Genomic DNA, 20,768 nt, shown 5'->3' on the forward strand with positions numbered 1-20,768 from the left:
CAACATGATCCTTGTAGCTCCCACATGGGCATGCCAGCACTGGTTCACCACACTACTGGACCTCTCAGTAGTCCTCCACGAGAAGCTTCCCAACAGGCCGGGTCTTCTCACTCAAAACCAAGGTCAGGTACCAAACCCCAAACCCCTCAACCTTGCGAGATGGCTCCTTAGATCATAGAGTTTGGTTACTTAGATTTTCCTGCAGAATGCATGGACATGCTCAGAGAAGCTTGTAAACCCACTACCAGAGCTTGTTATGCTGTAAAGTGGAAACACTTTGTTTGCTACTGTCAGCCCAAACACATTGATTTTATCAAAGCTACTGTCCCAGACATTGTCTGCTACTTGCTTCATCTACAAAAAGCAATTTTAGCTTACACCTCCATCCACATATATCTCACAGCCATAGCTGCATACTTGCAAAACAGACAACATACATCCCTCTTTAGGATTCCAGTAATCAAAGCATTTGTGGAAGGCCTAAAACCGGTCATTCCACCAAGAGTACCTCCTGCACCATCATGAAAACTCAATATTGTCCTTACCAGGCTCATGAGTCCTCCTTTTGAGCAACTACAGTCACATCCTCTTAGTACCTCTCATGGAAAGTGGCTCTTTTAGTTGCTATCACATCTTTCAGACGTGTTTGTGAGCTCCGGCCACTAACCTTGGAAGAACCATTCTTCCAGATTAATAGGGACAAGGTGGTTCTTCGCACTAATCCAAAGTTTCTCCCTAAAGAGGTCTCTTAATTCCACATTAATCAATCCATTGAGTTACCAGTCTCCTTTCCGCAATCTGACTCAGTTACTGAAAGAGCCCTTCACACTTCAGGCGTTAAACATGCATTTATATTCTACATTGACAGAACTAAATAACTTAGAAACACTAAGCAGCTCTTTGTAGCTTTCTCACTACCTCATAAAGGCAATCCAATATCCAAGAGTGATATAGGTAGATGGATAGTGAAATGTATTCAAACTAGTAATGCTAAAGCAAAAAGACAACTTCCTGTTACTCCAAGAGCACACTCTACCAGAAATAAGGGAGCTGCTATGACTTTCTATGGATATATACCCATAGCTGACATTTGTAAGGCTGTTACATGGTCTACACCACATACATTTACAAAACACTATTGTGTGGATGTACTTGCACCCCAGCAAGCTAATGTAGGCCAAGCAGTACTAAGAACACCTGTCCAGTGAACTGCAACTCCCACAGGCTTGCTACTGCTTTCATGGAGGGATTACTTTGCAGTCTATGCAGAGCATCTGTATCTACAGCCACACATGCCATCAAACAGAAAATGTTACTTACCCAGGAAGCATCTGATCGTGGCATGTAGTGCTGTAGATTCACATGCGCCCTCCCTCTTCCACAGACACATGTGACCGTTTCAGTTACCTTATACTTGTATATAATTGTACATATATAGCTATATATAGTGACATTTGCATGGACATCTCTTTCTCCAAACTTCCTCTACACTCCTTTTCTCACTCGCCTGCGGGAAAACAATCTAACAAAGGAGACTATGCCCATGCATTATCACTGAGGAGGAGTCACTCGATCCTGTGACTCGGAAAATGCTTCTTTGAAGTAAGACAACTTGAAATACCGAAACTAGAAGGCAGGAGTATGCAGAGCTTGTGAATCTACAGAACTACATGCCACAAACAGGTGCTTACTGGGTAGGTAGCATTTTCCTTCTAGGGTCAAGGCTGTTTCCCTTTCAGTAGAAAGTTGTGATAAGAAACTGACATCAGCACGCTGGGGTCTGCGGATGACACCAAGGACACCATACGGAGCCGAAAAACACCACCTACCAGCGAGCCCGAGTACTGCTCACTAAACATTTCTGGATCCAGTCTGACACCTGGGGCTAATTTTAAGATATGAAATCTGTGGCTAGATAGTCTCTATTAGATAGGGCGTTACCAATGGTAACTTCTTTATGGTCCTTCCTGAATCTTAGTAATTGGATCTCTTCCTCGAAAGATAGAGGGCAGACACTCCTGCTGCCACTGAGAAATACTTGCCCACAAAGAAAAAATGTTTAGTCTTGACTAAACACAATTTTGTCTGCTGAGCTGATTGCAATGTTCTACCTTATGTGCACAATGTCGGGTTGTTGGCCAATCGTTGCAATACATGATTTATGGATTTGAAGATGCTTGGGAAGCCAGTGTTATGCTCTCATTCACTGAGAGTCAGGTCTCGATTTGGCAATCCCAGAAGCAGTCTGGTTGTGATATTTTGGTTCCGCTGTAAGTTGTGTAAACTGCTATCTTGCGCTTACATTGAATTAGGATTCCCTTGATCCAGTCAAGATTGGACAAGTGCATTCACAACTGGCATGTGCAACTGAGAGTCAATTTTCCTTTGCATCATGAGTTGTAGAAAAACGTGTTGGAGACCTTTAGAACCTCCTTCTCCAAACGGAGGTCCACACCCATCCAGATGTCCAAATACACACTGCTTTTGCTGGAGGCAGTGATGGGCCATAGATTTCAGGGTAAACCACCCTCTCCCATCCCCAGCTATTTGTTGGAGTGAGATGGAACCCGGTTTTGGTGGGCTTTACCTTTTAATGAAATTCTAACTTTCATCCCCTGATGAGGGCAGGCTATTCGATAAGAAAGTCTGATTATGGTTCCTCATTATAAATGTGAATTGTTCACCAGCTCAAACATGAGCTATACGTTTTTTGTACTCCTGTAAAATTCGACTTTTGTAGTATGAAGTCAAGCAAGAGTTCCCATGCATAGGTTAAATAAGAATGGAGACCGAATCAGCACTTTTAGGAACCATAGCTAATTACTCCGGACTGAACTAAAACAGTTAACATGAAGTTCTTGGCCGTGTTCGTTTGGTGTCATTTCAGCCATTCCAGAACGTGCCCCCCCCAAAACCTGCTTCAGCCACACTTTTAATCAGGATGGTGTAGTCAGTGGTGTCGAAGGCTCATAATAAGTGTATCATGGCCTAACTAACTGCTACCATTAAAAGCATAAGTACCACCTCTTGTCACCCTACAATGGGTGGCGGGCTAACTGCAGACTAATGACTGTGCATGTTCTTAATTGCCTCGGATGCACAGAGTGATCAGAATGTTGAGTGTACTGAAAAGTCACTGTAATCTGGCTAACCCTGGCTTAGGTTTACCGATTCTCATTTACAGATCTGAGTTGCTGGTTTTGGGAACACCATACGGGTTTGTAGTGTGAAAGGAGCTCTTGTCAGTTGAAATAGTTCCATTACTTGGACTGCCCTTTCTTGACCTGTGGATTTGATAGTACCAGAAAAACTTCCTTTTAAATACAGTAGAACATTTTAATTCATCGGTTTGACACATTGTGATAACATTTGTTCTTTGGTAGTACAGTCACTTGGCATGCACATTTACGCTATAGAGGTGCACATAAGTGGAGTGTTTGGTTTTCACTTGACAGAAGAATTTTATGAGGTTTCGTGGAGGGTCGGCCTTATTCACCAGACAACCAACAATTTGCCTTTTGAACCAACTGTATGGTGTTCCTTGACCAAATCGTGTGTTTTCTTTTCTGTTTTCTAGTTTTTGATATGTATTTTTATGGCAATAATCAATAAAGGTTGAGAAGAGGACTTTTTTTCATTGTTCACGTATATTGTGATCTGTTGACAAGGGACCATTTAGGCTAATCATCAGGCTTCCTTTGCATTCCCTTCCCTTTACCTCATACATTCAGCTTAAAAAAAGGAAGCTCTTAAGGTTGAATGTGACATGGACTTGCTTTCTTTATCCATCGTTTTATAGCCCAGAAGCAAGGCCCAGGGTGATGGATTAACCAAAGGAGTTAACAAACTTAAGCTGATCTCAAGAGAGTGTAATAATCAATTCCTGCGGTTTGCCCAAAAATAGAGGACAGCCTGCCAGCCCCCGGCTACAGTTAGAACACAGTAAACAAACTAACCTTTCTATGCATTGTTTTCTATTAAACAGTAAAAGATTGTTGACATTGGTGTGAGATAATGAACACTTGTATGAAAAAAGGCATGTTGAAGTCAATCTATTAGCACAAAAATGTGTATTGTAGTCATCTTTATGTTGCAGATACATTCCACATTTATTTCCCCATCCAGTATATAATTGACTGACTTGGAAGAGTCAGTGTCACAGCATCTCAATTAAGACTGGTATAAAGTTTCCATATGATGGAAAAGATGGGCTCAGCCAATCCTGGTCATTCTGCCATGCCTGTTCACAATTACTGTGCCCCTTCAAACAAAATCACTCTGCCAGTTTCGGATCTCTAAAATAGTGTATTGTTCCATATGGCGGAGAAGCGAAGGAAAACTCAGGCTGACAGAGCAGCTTCTTCACTCTTCCGTTTTAGGGAACACCTCCATTCCACACTTTTTGAAGCAAACAAACCTGTGTAAAAGTGAAAAGTAATCACTTTCCATTTCTTCCGACCCAGCTGCCAGACTGAGAATTTGAGTTGTTATATTGGTGATGGGGCACCTTTACCAAACCAATTAAAAGTCCTACAGAACTTCTCAGTGTATTACATGTTCACTTCAGACATATTCAGTGATAGGCATGTCACAAGTTTGAGCAAATATAGCCTTCCATCCTTCCGAGGTCAGTAAATTGAACACCATTAACAATAACTACTGTTATTTACACTACTCAGAAATGCAAAAGTGCATTATTAGTATTATAATCTGCAAGATACCTACAGGAGAGAGCTACAGTTACCTGCGAGTAACTGATTATTGTTAGAGACTGTCACACCTTTATCTGAAATGACAACTGGAATATTTTTAGGCAAATCCAATATTTTAGATGAATACAAAGATTATGACCACAGTTGTCATCCCAAGATGTGGTTAGAATCTTGCAACTTAGATGCCACATAATCTGAATATAAAGAAAGCCCTCAGCTTCTATCTTGTCTGCAGTGTCAGTATGTGATCGTTCAGTAGTCACTTCTGTTTGTTACTCTATTGACAAAACAGCTAGGAAAAACCTAAATGGTCGAGGATTAATCCATGTAAGAGAACATCCAAGTACAATCCATTCAAAATATACTAGAGAGATTTCGACTATGGTCAAGGCAGTATTTGTGCCTTGGACAGCATAGTTTGCATTAGTCCATTTTGTCCCTTAGGACACCTGGTTAATTTCTGCCATCCTGCCTTTTAACCCACCTGCTTTGGTTTAATCACAGCTTAGGTGACAGTGATCAGATGCGGTTTCTGCAGAGACGGGCAATGAACTTTGAGAGATTTTGCATACAAAACACTCTGTTCTAAATGACAGTTTTTCAATTAGGAATGAAGTTCCGGCTTCTCTTGTGCTCTTAAGGATTTCAGAATAAAAAAGAAAAAGGCAAAAAGGATGTGCCAACAAGAAAAAAAGACAACAGACCTGCTAAATCTAAGCATCCAGGGTCTGGTCTGACATCCCAGATCCATAAGGACCACCCAAACCCTGCTCCATTTTATGAAAGATGCACCTTTCTAAAGAACACTGCATCAAGTCACAGTAACAGTCCATTTCTGCTTAGACCCTTTACAGCGTTCACTGATTTACAGCTTGACTAGTACTATACAAATACCACGCACATAAATATTAAGATACTCTCAATGTGTCACCAGTATCATCTCTCGTAACCACCAGCAATAATTTGACTGCAGCCTGTCTAACGGACTACAAATTTGTAGTTGGTCATGCTTTGCTGCTTGTGCCACACCATTTGGTGACAGCAATAGTCACACCTACCCTCCATCCTCTTACCTCCACTGTTATTCACTAGATACATATGCGTAAATCTGTTCTTATTTATTATATGGATTGTTTAAAATTGTGAATGAAGCTCTAAAACATGTTAATTGCTTCATAATCCTAGATAGGTTATGTGTTTAAAATATTTTCTGCACGTGGTAAAAATTAGTTCTGCATTAGGATACAGTAAAGTGTTAGTCATGCTCATAATCACACTCTGCAGAGTATGTAGCTGTGATTTGTCTGTTCCTAGAAAATTGTATTTTTATAAGTATTCAACTTCTTGTTCATGTATTTCTTTTTAGGAGAGTCAAAGCTTTTCCGTCCAAGACGCCCACGGTCTAGTAGTGATGCCCTCTCAACGAGTTATAATGGTGATCTCTTGGAAAATATGAACCACTACAATTCCTATGATAATCTTCCCCAGGACAATGAGAGTGATGAGGGGTTGATCCATGTCCCTGCACTAATTTCCCCAAGGTCGGCAGAAGAGGTTGATCTCAGCCCACCAGAGATTGGAGTAGCCAACCTGGACTTTGACCCAATGTCCTTTCAGTGCAGCCCACCCCATGTTGAGCCTGAAGCAGCTGACAGTACTTCTCATCTTGATTCTGCAGGCAGCAGCAGCCGGGACAAACAATTAAACTGCTGTAAAGACGTGGTATCTGGGAGTCAGTCCCAGGCCCCAGGCAGTGCAACAAGCTCAGAACCGGTCTCTCCTTTCCAGGATAAACTAACCAGTCCCTTCTTTCCCCTTGAAGTGAGCCTATCTGAGGAGAAGCCTTCAAAGCCAACTTCCTTTGCCGAGAAAGTGGCCCATGCCTTTTCACCAAAGATAGGAAGGAAGTCCACCAAATCTCCTCCCATGAATATATCTGAGCCCATCGCCATCTCTCTCCCCAATAGGGTGTCTGAAATGATAGGAAGTCTTCCAAGCACTGCAGGAAACACCTCGCCTCCAAACTGGACTAAAGGATTCTCCTCTAGCAACCCTGCCAACTTTTCTCCACCCCAACAGCTGATTTCAGCGTTTCATATGACTAGTGAGATGGGTACGAATGGAGAACCCTCAAATGGAAATATGTACCTGAATATTGCTAGCGGCCCAGAGGTACAGGATGTAGAGGTACCAGAACCAGATCTTCAAAACAAAACTGAACAGTTGGAGCAAAGTCCATCTGGTAAGTGTCTCCCTTTTAATTTTCCCTCATCCAGTATGTCCCGAAGGGCAATATTGGGATGCCATGGCATTAAAGCACATTTTCATTTTACTAAGAGGTTTTCCATCCCGCCAGTGAGTAAGATTAAATGCTTCACCCTGCAAATCTGGTCCCCAAGCTTCAGTTATGGGTAAGCAGTACATCCATTCAAAAGAACAAATTTAATCAGTGCGCTATGGCATGACATCATTTATGGTACATGCTTCTTTATAGGTAGTACATCAAGACATGATCACAGACCTATTCTGGCAAACAACTGGGGCCGCCAGTCCTGTAAAACCCTTTTAACATTTGGGTTTAATAACTGGGCAATTGGGAAGGTTGTCACCTTGTTAATGATATAGTAATCATGTTTTCACTGAAATGAAGAATAGTGAGCAAAACTCTTCCATCTTTTTCAACTTCCTATTGCCAGAGTATAATTCAGAATACTATAATATAGAATACATGTATGAATGCTTGATGATGTTTTACATCTTACTTACTAACAGCAGGATACTGTTAGAAGTGAAGAGCAAGATGCCACCACCGTATATGGAAAATAAATCACTTTCACGGTTTACCATGTTTTTCTATAACACTACTCCACCAAGTGACATTAGAGTGCTTTACATTGTAATAACAATTACACAATAGAAGATATAATATGCATACAAGCAAACATTAATGTAATAGAATCAAGAAACAAGAGGAGGGGGATTGAGGTTTTGGGGGAGGGAGTGAATACTACCACTGTGAAAAAACACATTAAGAAAAGTTGATGCATCTACCTTGCAAAGGGGAGGAAGTAACGAGGAAACGGCTAGTACTCTTAAGTATTGGTCAGTAAATGATTTTTAAATGGAATAGTATTATGGTGCTTCCTAAAGGCAAGGATGTCAGTTGCCAGTCGTAACTGGTGGGGTAAGTAGTTTCAAAACGTGGGAGCGGCACTGGAGATAGTCTTTGAGCTAAAGAGGTGTTGAATTTTGGGAGTGTAAGGTAGACTTTGCTTCAGGATTTTCTGATGCCACCCAGCATTTTCAGCTGATACGATATGTAGTTTAATTTTCCTGTATGAAGTGATTTCAAGATAATGCATCCTGTTTTTAATTTGATCTGGGCTTCTAACGGAAGTCAGTGTTGTTCTTTCAGTGTGGATGAAATGTGGTTAAACTTTGTTGACAAGGGGCTCTGTGGGGTGGTGAGTCATTTCAGTGGGCGGAGAGTGTTTGCTGGTAGCTCAGAGTGCATGGCGTTCCCTCTAGCAATACTGAAGACCACTAAGCCTTTGGCTGCAGTTCTCATTTGTTCATTGGAGAGAAGATGTTGTATTCCTTCCGGTTGTTTTAGGTGAAAGTTTGCTGTTTAGGCTAGTTTGAGCACTTGAGGTTCTAGAGAGAGCTTGCTGTCTATGAGGAACCATAAGGATGTGACCATAGATGCTGGTGAGAGTGGGCATCCATTATTCACCAGCAGGTAGGTAAGCGAGGGATCAATTCATTTGGTTGATTTACATGGCAAGAGCAGGAACCCAATTTGTGGGGGATTCTGTTTAAAGGAGTTCGCAGATGCCGAGTTGAAGACTGCATGTAGGTCATCTTTAAGTACATGGAGATCTTTGTGTGTTAAGATTTTAAGGTGGATTTAGGCATCTGCATAGTTGTGTTGTTTAATATTGGACTTTTCCAACAGCAGGGTCAGCAGTTTTTGTTACAGATTGAAAAGGACGAGTGAAAGAAATGGTCCGCGAGGAATGCCAAATGTAATCTTTTCCAATCTGGACATGTTGGCACCTACTTGGACTGACTAGGTTAGAATGTTCCTTGAGGAAAGACTTGAACTGTAGCTTTTATGCCTGTTCTAAAAGTCTGTAGTAGTAGTTTGTGGTCCACTGTGTCGAAAGCTGCCAACAGTTCAAGAAGAATGAAAAGGCAAGAATTGTTGTCGTTCTTCATTTTCAGAAGGTCATCCAGAAATTTTATAGTGGCAGTTTCTGTGCTGTGACTGTTTCTGAATCCTATTTGGCATTGATTTGGTTGATTGGTTTCTAATTGATGAGTTAACACATTGTTCAACACTTTTGCCAAGCCAGGGCAAATTGATTAATGATCTGTAATTCTCCAGTGACAGTATTTGCTTTTTTTTTTTTTAATAGAATTGATGTGATTTGCCTGACTTTGAAGTTGCTGGGGAAGAAACCTTTTTGTAAGGAAGAGTTGATGAGTTGTACCGATTGGGGATCAAGAACGTGAAAGGCTTTTATATTTTATTGGAAGGTCTTCTTTGAAGTCGGGTGTTGTGTTTCATTTGCTTGATTACTTTGATACTGTCTTTCAACTAAAGTAATTTTAAAAAGTTCCAGGAGCTCTCTGACTTCACAGTGAAGTTCCTTTCATTGGCGGAGGGGCTGCTTGGGGGAAGTTGTTTTTTAATTCAGGTGATTTGTTTGGTAAAGAACATTGCAAATACATCACATTTATCCTCAGACTTGTGTTTGGGGTCAGAGATTAGCTTTGAATTTGTTTTTGTAAATCAGTTTGAACAAAGTTCTTGTTGGGTTCCGTGACTGATTAATTTCAGGTTAATATGGGAAGCCTTTGTGACGTGGCCTGCTGTTTTGTAGAATTGATTTTAAGTGATTTATTTTTTGAGCAGAATTTCTCAGAGATTTTCTTATTATTTCTCCGGTTGTACAGCTCTTAGTTTGTCAGTAAGTTTCTTCGTTGCTTCCATCGTACTTTTTAGATAAGACATTATGATCATAGAGTCCATTTAGGGGATCATTATGACCCTGGCGGTCCTGCACCACCACACCGGCGGTCGCGGCCAGACCGCAGACAGCGTGGCGGTGCAGGACCGCGAAATTTTGCCAATGGCAGTGAACTGATTGTATTGCAGCCAGTTCACCGCCTATACCGCCAGGGTGGTAGGACCGCCTGCCCGAAGGTAGACCACCTTCGACCCGGCGGTCCACCTAACACCGCCCTTGGTATTTTGTGCATCCTTATCGCCAGGGATTCTGTGGTGCCAGCCCCGCCACGGAATCCCTGGCAGTAACGATACTGGCGACAGAAAGGCTCATTCCTATCACCACTGCAGGACTCTCCCCCCGCCACCCCTCCATGTAGGACCCACCGCTGACCCCATCTGAAGCCCCCCACCCCTCCAAGCCGTGACATCCCCCACCCCGATCCCAATTCCAAACCCCTCCCCACCCCCAATCCCCACCTAAGTCATAATAGGCGTAGCAGTGTTGTGTTGACGTGGCAGTGCCAGCAGAGCAACCTCCAATGCACTGCCAACTGCCAGTATGGCGGCTGGCCGCTCTCCGCCCAAATTATGGCACAGAGCTGCCAGCAGTCATAATATGGCGGTCTTGTGGCTGGCGGGACTTCGTCAGTCTACAACGTAGACTGCCAAAGTCATAATGAGGGCCTCAGTGTTTCAAGTTGAGGGATCAGGAAGAAATTTAGCATTTCCTTAGTTATGTCTGTGTATTGCCTTAGTGAAATTTTGTTAGTCATTTGTGTGGTGGGTTTATGAGTAGGCTTAAATGGTAGCAAGTAATACATAGGGAAGTATTTGAATCAGTCGATTTCTGTAGGCTTGGAGTATATTAAACCCTCGAAAGAGGATAGAATTATGTCAAGGGTTCTGCCTTTCATGTGGTTAGATCAGATGGAAGTTGTGATAAATTTAAATGTTTTGCTGTGTCAAGCATGTCGCGGTAGAGTTTTGAATTCTTGTTTCCCTAGTCCATATTGAAATCCTCCCAATAGATGTTGTTTGCTAAAAGTGTTTGGTTGTGGTCTATTAATTAATTTTTATGGTCAGTGAAGTTTTTATGGTATTTGGTGGACTGTTGATTAGATGCATGAATATGCCTTTCACTGGATTGATTGATATTGCTAGTTTCAAGCGTTCAAAAGTTGGGAAACCAAGGAACGGTATGATTTTATTGGGGATTGATTGTTTAATAATGATAGTCAGGCCACCTCTCATCTGACTTAATTGATCTTTTATGGGAATGTTGTATTCTCTGAAATGAGGGAGGAATGGAGGAATATCCCAATACTGGCTTTTATTATTCATGTGGGGGTTAGGGAAAACATATATCAACTTTTTAAAGATGGTGTCAAGGTTGAAACGTCTTACTATACTGCAGAGGAAAGCTGGACTTATTTTTGTTATGTCTTGATTAACCGGTGAGGGTTATTTCCTTGATGTGCGGTTTGGTGAAGTTACTAGGCCTCTTTTGTGTCGGGCCAATTCAGAGTATTTTGACAATCCTTTTACAGTTTTGATGATTCAGAGGGATATTTCCTAGATGTACAGTATAGTGAAGTTACTAGGCCTTTTTTGTGTCAGGGCCGAGAGGGAGTATTTCAGCAGTCTTTTTACAGTTTTGATGACTTGGGTGGACGATACATCCAGGTTGTGGCAGAGATGAGCATTTTGAATCTATCAGTAGTGGCTTGCTTTCAGCGGGAATGGTTGTCCTTTCGAGCACTGCGCATCTCTGTGGCTGATCCCCCACTCACCACTGACCCATCAAAACAGCAGCACTGGCACACAATGCGGAAACATGGAGGTTGGCCAAGGGTATTGTGGAGTGGAATCTCTGCTTCAGCACGACCTACGGGCACCAAGTGGAGGTAGCGACTAATGAGCGAGCTCATCTGGTGGTGGGTGATTCAGAGACAGTTCCGGGAATGGCTGTGAGCCCAGTCATCGTGGTAGTGGCACTGCCAGCTCTCCGATATTGTTGTGGCTAGGGGGACACCCTGTGGGTCCGAACAGACCCCATAAAGTCGTCGTAGCAGCGGCACTACCAGTTGCTGTAACAAATTTACTTGTTTTAACAGTGTTTACAGTGGGATACACCAGACATGAGTATTAGAAAAACAGTCCTTATAAAATCTCCACAGGGCTGACATCAAACTTGGAAGAATAGTTAGATGCTAAACAAGGGGCGTTATAAGCAAGCCAAAACTGCGATGATAAAATGTGAAAATGCTGGGAAATTTAACATCAGGCATATTGTATTTTAAAGTGGCATTGGAACATATCACCTTTCTATAACCAGAACCTCAGCTTGCCAAGTATCTGTGCGTTTAACTAGTGTGTTTCACAAGTCTTGTAAACCTTGAAAATGATGGCATGAGGGATAAGGCGTTAAATAAAAGACAGCATGTCCCCCACTCAAAGTTGCCACTTTTCTAACTTATTTGGGGTAGGGCATTTGAAGAGGAAACACATAGTAGCCTCCTTTACATAAAAAATGAAATAAAGTCATTGATTAGCTGAAACACATACTGCTGATGTGTAAATTAACACAGATCAGGTGCTCTTTTACTAACCTGTCCTCTACACTGGTCACTTAGATGCATTTTAAACAATTTTGCGAAACAGTAAATGATTTGTGAATGATACTAATAAGTAAAAGTAGTGTAAATTGATAGTTATTTAACAACGTACATGTAGTGTTAACCTAAAGCTAGAAAATGAAATATGTACACAGTACTCTACAGCTATGATTCTCAAAATAAATGCAGCCAGAGCAGTAGCAATGACATATAACTAAAATAGTAACATTTTCAGTCCTGTGCTTACAAGGTAATAAGCCTTCTTGATATTTGCCAGTTAGAAAAAGTAATCAGTGTGAAGGACTAATACACAAAACATTGAGTATGGCAAACAGGTTAAGTAGCAGACACAATGATCAATTTAGTTCAGAATGCTGCATCAATACCGTGTTCTGACTTCCACCCAAGCAGATATAATTTTTGGAGGATGAAGCAACCGAGAAAGGAAAGAGTGAGTGAGGAACAAGGGAATATAGTGCATGCAAAAGGCCAAAGACGAAAAAGAAGTAGGTATATGTCAGAGCTCTACTCTTACTACGAATTGTGATGTGGAGGGAATAAGAAACTATAAGAATGCAAGACTGCTAGAGAATATGACAGAGGACAAACAAGAACTATGGGAAAAAGAAGGAAAGTACTTGCCTAGTGATAACATGTCTGCAAGAATACTGTGGAAAGTTTATATCCTGGTGGGTTCAGAGCTGGTATTTTTTAAATTCTTCACTATATATATTGGGCCCAATTCCTTGAAATGTTATAATATCCACATCCCCGCAGGTTTACAGCCTCACAAAGGGTGAAGTTATATGAATTTCTGGAATTCACGTTGTTTCCCATGGTACACTTGGAAACCTGTGAAACTGCTAGTTTTCCAGATTACGAGAAATTGGGTTACTTGTTTTAGAAAAATAGCGTCAAGTGTAATAAATTATTTGAGACCAAAACAACAAAAATCCAGTTAATAGAACAGATGATATGCAAATGTAAAGGTTTACGTAAAAATAATGCTTGAAAGCACAAAGCGCCAACTGTTTATCTGGTCGCACTGACTGGGACAAAGTCACAAGTTCAGGCTGACCGCAGTGGAGCACAGGCCGAATACAGGGAGCAAGTTAGTCTTGCTGAAAAAGTTATCTTAAATACTGGTTGTGGAGCACTGCTCGCACAACCATGGTTCTGAGAAGTGAGGCAAGGTCCACACCAAAGCTGCGTTACGTGTTGGTGGTTCCGATGAGCTGCTAGGGCTGTGATGTGGACTTGAGTTGGGGTTACATCATGCAGCAGTGGCTCTGATGAGCTTAGAGGGCTATGATATGGGCTTGCGTCGAGGCTTCATCGGCTCCGATGAGAAGCTGTAATGCCCGCATTGAGGATGTCACGCAGCGTAGGTTCCAATGAGCTGAGCTGAGCTGAGCTGTGATGTGGCCCTGCTTTGTGCTGCATCGGCTCCGATGAGGAGCTGCGCAGAGCTGCGTCGGGTTAGTGTTGCTCTCCGTCAGTTCCGATGAGACTACAGATGGGCAGACAAAGCACTTTTAACCCCACTTCCAAAGGTCCAGGACTTGAGGGGCACCACTTGGGGGTTAGGATTCATAGTGGACAGTCTAAATGCAGGGTTCAAGATAGTTGGAGAATTTTCTTTCCTTGGGGCTCTGATTAGGAGGCCAGCCAACTAACCGTTGTGGTCACTGTGTTGATCCTGTGTTCAAGATGTAGATCCAGTCCTTTACACTGCGAGGGCAGCAAATTAGCAGGGCGGCCCTTCTTGCTGAAGAGCACCACTGCAGTCCTTCACCTGTGTCTACTACAGGTCTAGAAGTGTACTAAAGAGTTGGGCCCGAGGGTCCACTTTATACCTGGTGCCTGCTTGGAAGTGGAAGATGCTTCTAGAGCCCTCCCACTACAGTGATATCTGGAATTTCCTACCACCCTGCACTGGCCCCAGCTTTGCCAAGGACACAACATACTATTGTGAAATCCTTTGAGTGTGTGCTAAGGCATAACTTTTGTGATGTGCCAGCTTAGTAGGTGGCAGCTCATTCCTCTGAACCTGACAGAGATGGCCCATCCTGCTAACAGCTATTCCTCCTTTGTCTCACTGTCTGGGAACAATACACAAAGGCCAGCTACCAGATATAACTAGTCAAGTAACCCAGGATACAGGCTGCAGGCACCAAAAAGTTGGGACAAGAAAATGACAACTTTATAAAAGTGGCATTTTCAGAAATGCAACTTAAAATCCAACTTTACAATTAAAGAGGGTTTTAAATAACAGTTCTTTATAAAGACCAGACTCAAAATTCCTACCAGCTCCCATTTGTAAGTTATCACATATTACATGTAATAAGGTAACCCAATATTATCCTATTGGAGATACAGGCCTTACAGTAGTGAAAAACGAATTAAGAGTATTTCACTACCAGACCATGTAAAAGTCAAAAGTACATGTCCAACTTTTTAAATACAGTGCACCCTGCCCTTTGGACTGTTTAGGACCTACCCTAGTGGTGACTTATATGTATTAAAAAGGAAGGGCTAGGCCTGGCAAAATGTGTATTTTGCCAGTTTGAAATGGCTGTTTAAGACTGTACATAGAGGCTGCAGTGGTAGGCCTGAGGCATGTTTAAAAGGCTACTTAAGTGGGTGGCACAGTCAGTGCTGCATGCCTACTAGTAGTATTTAAATTACAGGCCCTGGGTACATGTAGTTCCGCTTTACTAGGCATTTATAAGTAAATTAAATATGCCAATTGGGAGTAAGCCAATTTTACCATGTTTAAAAGAGAGAGCACAAGCACTGTAGCCCTGGTCAGCAGTGGTAAAATGTGCAGAGTCCTAAGTCCAACAAAAACTAGTTCAGAAAACAGGAGATTTGAAGGCAAAACGCTTAGGGAAGACTCTACCAATCGGGCCAAGTCCAATATAAAAGTATACAAACAAGTGATGGATGGAATGCTTGAATTATTCTCAGCCACTGATAATTACTCAGGGTCGCATCCAAGCATACTGTGCTACTTGATCTAGACCTGTCTTCCTATATGTGTATTTACACTTTTTTCTATTTAGTGTTTATTCATTACACAACAGAAATATTTTGTCCATGGGAAAACTTCATTCCCACATCCCCACCAAATTTTGGGGTGTCCTCTTGCCTTTTCCATGCAAGAACCGAATTGAATGTGTCAGAAATAAGTTTGTCAGTGGCCACAGCCGTTCTCGTTTGCAGGTGCACACACACTTTCAGAGCTCTAGACTATGGGACTTGAACTCCTTGCCACAGTTTTACACACATGAATGTCTTTGAGTGACTAATTTTACCTTTTGTGACTTGTAAAAGTATTTTTACACGTTTGTAAAAGGCTTTATCCATCTGTAGTATAGATTCTATAGATGCAAATAGCTCTGCGAATTGGTCCTTTAAAGGATTCCTTTACAGTGGAAATTAAGGTGAACACTGGAAATATTTTTGGAGACCCTTCTAATTACCACTTTCTGCTTTTTCACAGGAGCCATTGCGCTTGATTCTCATCAGGATTCTGTGACTGTAAATACTGCTTCATTTATTCCACCCCCACCTCCTCCCAAGAATGCAGCCCGCATGCTAGCATTGGCACTTGCAGAGTCTGCGCAACAAGCTTCATCCCAGCTCCATTTGAGACCAATCAATTCACACTCCTCAAATCCAAATGCACTGGTGGCTGTTCCTAGTACTATAGTTGAGGAGAACCCACAAGAAGAGTGTCCAGCAGAAATATGTACTTCCACTGAATCCAACTACATGACTCCTACATCTGAACCACTGTATGAAGCTGTCAATCAAGGGCCCTCTTTTGCAATCACCCCAAGTGGAGCTGCTCTAGTTTCTATCTCAACATCTCAACTAACACTTACTAATAACGAGACAGCTTTAGCCCCACCGCCGAGGCCAGTAGAACTCCAGCCCATTGTGAGACAGATTCCTACAGAAATCTGCATAGAAGCAAGTCCATCAAACCAGGTAAACCAACATTATGTTTTGTTGATAGTAATACAGCTCTTATTTTAGCACAAGTCACAATTCCAGCATGTGAAGCATCATTTTCCATCGATTATCCACTGATGGGTAGTAATTTAAAAGGAGAACTTGAAGATACACTGAAGTGTCATAACACCATGGACTTTCTCTTGAACTAAAATGTGTCCTGTTAAGTTTGTGTTGCCTCTGCTGTTGCTATTGTACTGTAGGAAGAGTTTTGGATAAAAGGGGTTGCATCACTGTTTCCCTTGTAGCTCAGAATAGGTGCTCCATTCCATCTGCCCATGTAAGGGTGCAATGCACACAACCCATATTTCTTTTGAGTTGTTTCCTTTGTTGAGAACATTTTCCTTTGTTCATCAAAGCATCCATACGTGCAGTATCATAGGAGTATTTACATACCTGGTGTGGCTGATACACTTACATCCTCTTACATCCTTTTCTTTCCCATTTAAATCTTGTAAAGGTGGAAAAGCAGGCACAGCACTTCGCAAACAATCAAGTTTGAAGTGAATATCAGGTGGGACCTCTTTTGCCCTTCACGTACATCTGTATACCGGACTCAAACACCATGTTTGCTGTTTATGTTTGTAGATTGCTCATGACCTGGCTTGGAAGCTGTGCCATATAGTTTCACTGAATACCTCCGTTACATCATAGTAAGTTGATTGAAAGTGTGTGATCTTGATAGAGTAGTTCTTTGTTCTTGATGTCCGTGCACTGCACTGTAGTCACCACTTATCTTTCACTGATTGGGGTTTTCTGTGTTGACACTAGTTCACTATGGACTGACTTGTTTCCACATTTGGTAACATTTTTGGCAGTTGTTACCATTGCAATAAATGCTTGAAAGCAAAGGTAGGCAGTAAGAAGTCATTATTCTGAATAACGCATAGGTAAATTTCAGACGGCAGCAAATCTAGTACTTGATGCCTGCAATGATCTCACATTGAAAAACATCAATGATGTGTACATTGATGTGTATATAAACAACCAATTGACTTAGGTCAGGATAGCAGTTCTGCGTTCACAACTATAGATACACGGCACAATTTCTTGGAATGAGAGAAAGAACTGAGTCTAGATACAGTAGAAAATGGAGAAAGTAAGAGGGAAGATGTGGAACAAGACCGAAGGCTGAGTTCTTTCCTAAGGTCATGGAACTCCAGGTGACTTGAATTATTCTTTCGATGTAGAGCGGAACTTATTGTATTCCTTACAATACACGTCCACACCTTTGTCTTTCTGGCAAACCATTTGTATCCTTTGCATCTTGCTCTTTCTTGGTCAGAGCTACTACACCTATCTCCTTTCTACTGATCACTTCTTCTTTTGAGAAAAAGATAACATAAGAAGGAAAAGCCAGATTCCCTTTCCCTTTCCCTTTTTTATACTGCAGCTGTGATTATGCTCTTTCACCCTGGCTCCTGGCTCGGGCAGCAGATATTGTGACATGAGAATCCAACTGCAATAACATATCACAGTTGCGTATCTACATCATTTATTTCCAATGACTAGAGATGTCAAAACTGAATTCTAATAAGGAAGTTAGTAACAGACTTTTATACACAGATTGCAGGCACTCATATAATAGAAGTACATTTTCCCCAAATCGTGTCAGGCATATGACTTGCCCTTGTTCTCTGTACTGAAAATTAGTTAGCCCAGGCCTGAACAGTTTATTGAATTAAGGATGGTTTCTGCTCTTTCTGTCGAATTCAAAAATTGGCAGATTACTGGGCCTTGAACTCTCGGGTTCTGTCTCATGCCTCTGCTATTTGACATAGACTGGAGGCTCAAAAGGAAATTGATCTATGTAACCTGGTTGGTATGTAGTAAATGTCAGCTAAACTATACTTATGTTACACTTGTCTATCCACCTCATTGCTAGTGATCTTGTTAATTTGATGTGTGGTATAAAAGCTGCAGGTTTTACACCATTAATCTTTTCTGGATTCACATACTGTGCATTATTTCACCATCTTATGGTTGGGTCAGGAATAGTTTTTTTGCAGTCTTGTTTTTTTTTTCCTTCTCTGGGCATCATCGTCAACCATTTGGTGCCATGTCCCTTCTTACATGATGTCAGACACATGACGTAGAATTCCCTCTTCTTGCTCACCATCTTCAGATTGCTTTTTCACCATTGAGTCTGGAAGAACAGTCGAGAGCTCTGAAGCCATGGAGAAACTGAAGCCAACATTTCCATTGAAGGATCATTGTGAAAAGACGGAGTCATGCAGTCACAGCACAAGCCCTCGCTGAGAGACCTTGGGCTGCCGAGTGACGAAGAGAGCCCCCAGAAAAAAAGGGGGATTCCAACACCAAGAAAGTAGTAGTTGAAGCCACGAGGGAGAAGGAGTCAACAAGGACGCTGAAAGACAGCAAGATGTTGAAGTGCCGGGGCACAATATGACTGAGACAGAATCTTTGGACTCAAAGTCCTCGAAAGCTACCAGTGGTCGCAGCCAAAGCACCCCATTAGCCATAAACTCTAGGAATTGCGTCAACTGTGAAAGAGGATATAGAGCATGGTAGGGACGAGGAACCTGGAGAGAAGGTAGTCTTGACTCTGAAGAGGAAGGCCTCAATACTCAGTGCTGAGCAAAAAACTCTCAAGGTTGGAAAGAAAGAAACGCTGGTGCAAGGCGAAAGGATTCTGAATCCCTTTAAAGTCTAAGAGGCAGAAGGACTGTGAGGAAGAACATGCGACACTGAAGCCTTCTATGATTCCACACTCCCAAGAAGAGGAGCAATAGAACTGAATCCTTTTTCCTGCTGGAGACCCTTCTGCAAGCAAGGTACATTACCAGTTCACTGTGCTCCCCTTCGGGATAAAGTCTGTTTTTTCACAAAGTGCCTGCTTTAGCTGCAGCACGCTTGGGGAGGCAGGGAATCCACCTCTACCCTTGCCTAAACAGTTGGTTGGGAAATACAAAGTCAATCAGACTGTGTCAGGAAAACATAAATACTGTCATAGACACACTACACGGATTAGGGTTCTCCTTGAACATTGGAAAATTATCCCAGGTCTCAGTCAAAAAGAATGCATTTCTGGGAGCAAGACAACTTCCACTTGCAAAGAAGAATCCTGGCACCGACAGAACATGTTCGTTTCTTGGAGAAGGGACAACCACTAACAGTGACGACACTAGGGGGAAACTAATGGTCATAATGGCAACTTGCATTTCCCATATACCTCATTCCAGACTACAATGGGTCACTTTAGGAGTGGCTAAAATATCAGTGGTCCTAGGCAACCGGGAAAGGGAAGGAACCAGTGGTTGTCAGAGAGAGCGTATAAACAAAATACAGTAATGAAACACAAATAACATCACAGTAGGCATACCTTTGAGACAACCAAATCCCTCTGTAGTCATCACAACAGATGCATCCCTCATGGGGTTGGGAGCCCACTTGGGAAACCTAGCGTGAAGGGCATATCAAAAGACTTAATCCATGTCTTCCCAGATGGTTGACCATGTTGTGCCTATAACCCTGAAATAAGGTCTTTCAGATCAAATCAGCGGAAAAAGCAAGGGGTGAATGATAGTTGTTTACTGAAAAACTTAAGGTAGCAAGACCTCTATACTCGAGGTCTCTCTTAGTCTCACCTCCTGCTGGAAACATTTCCTTTAAAGCACATAGAGGGAAAGGGTACTTGTAAGGATCATGCAGTGATTGCTGTGGTCTGTTTTTCTCAACTCGTGTATTTCTTCCAAGGACTCCTTAGGCATACACTTAACTCTCAGGACGATTTGATGCACATAGCCATGTGTTCGGATGCAGGCTTGAGGTCCTGCTTCTAGGCTTCCCAGAGCTCGCAAACTAGGGCGAAATTGATGACTCCAAAGTACCTTTTTATTGGTTGTCGTTTAAACCATGTAGGACTGACTCCTTAATTAAATAACAGAACCTCATCTCTTCAGTTGTTCTGAGGCGAGAGAGGCACAAAAAGATGTCACATTTTAAACACGTTCAGGGACTCTGGTCGGTAATATTAATGAAATTCAAAAGCCTTCAACTCCAGTTCATGTTATAACTTTTCTGACATCCATCGAAGAGCAGTCGTTTGTCTTTGACCTTACTTCATTTCCTCTCTCACTGTCCGACTATATCTAACTTTAGTGCACAGCATGTGGGGAGACCAGAATACTTCTGCTAGGAAAATCAGCCCCAAAAGCCTGAGTGGGTATTCAGATGCTGCTAGTTGGTCTGTTGTCAAAACAATTTCCGCCTTAATGGCTTTGTATGCCGTGAAAGAATACTTTTATTTATTTTCATTTTATTTAGTATCATTAACCAGCGGCGTAGCTTGGTCTGTAAGATGGGGAGAGGGAAGTGAGCTTCAGATATTCCAACGATCACGCTGCCCCATAATGTTGAAATACATTTTACGACAAACTGGCGCAC

At 42.0% G+C, this 20,768-nt stretch overlaps 1 protein-coding gene across 6 annotated transcripts in view; it reads left to right on the top strand.

Annotated features, from left to right (window-relative positions):
* ARHGAP32 (Rho GTPase activating protein 32) overlaps positions 1 to 20,768 on the top strand; it is a 942,023-nt gene that overhangs the window by 913,764 nt on the left and 7,491 nt on the right. For all 6 annotated transcript variants that reach the window (XM_069224492.1, XM_069224494.1, XM_069224495.1 and 3 more), the window contains 2 exons: positions 6,079 to 6,954; positions 15,847 to 16,337. In XM_069224492.1, the coding sequence (XP_069080593.1) occupies positions 6,079 to 6,954; positions 15,847 to 16,337 (1,367 nt within the window). The remainder of the gene's footprint in view (positions 1 to 6,078; positions 6,955 to 15,846; positions 16,338 to 20,768) is intronic.

Source organism: Pleurodeles waltl, chromosome 3_1, assembly GCF_031143425.1.
Source record: "Pleurodeles waltl isolate 20211129_DDA chromosome 3_1, aPleWal1.hap1.20221129, whole genome shotgun sequence".
NCBI lineage: Eukaryota > Metazoa > Chordata > Amphibia > Caudata > Salamandridae > Pleurodeles > Pleurodeles waltl.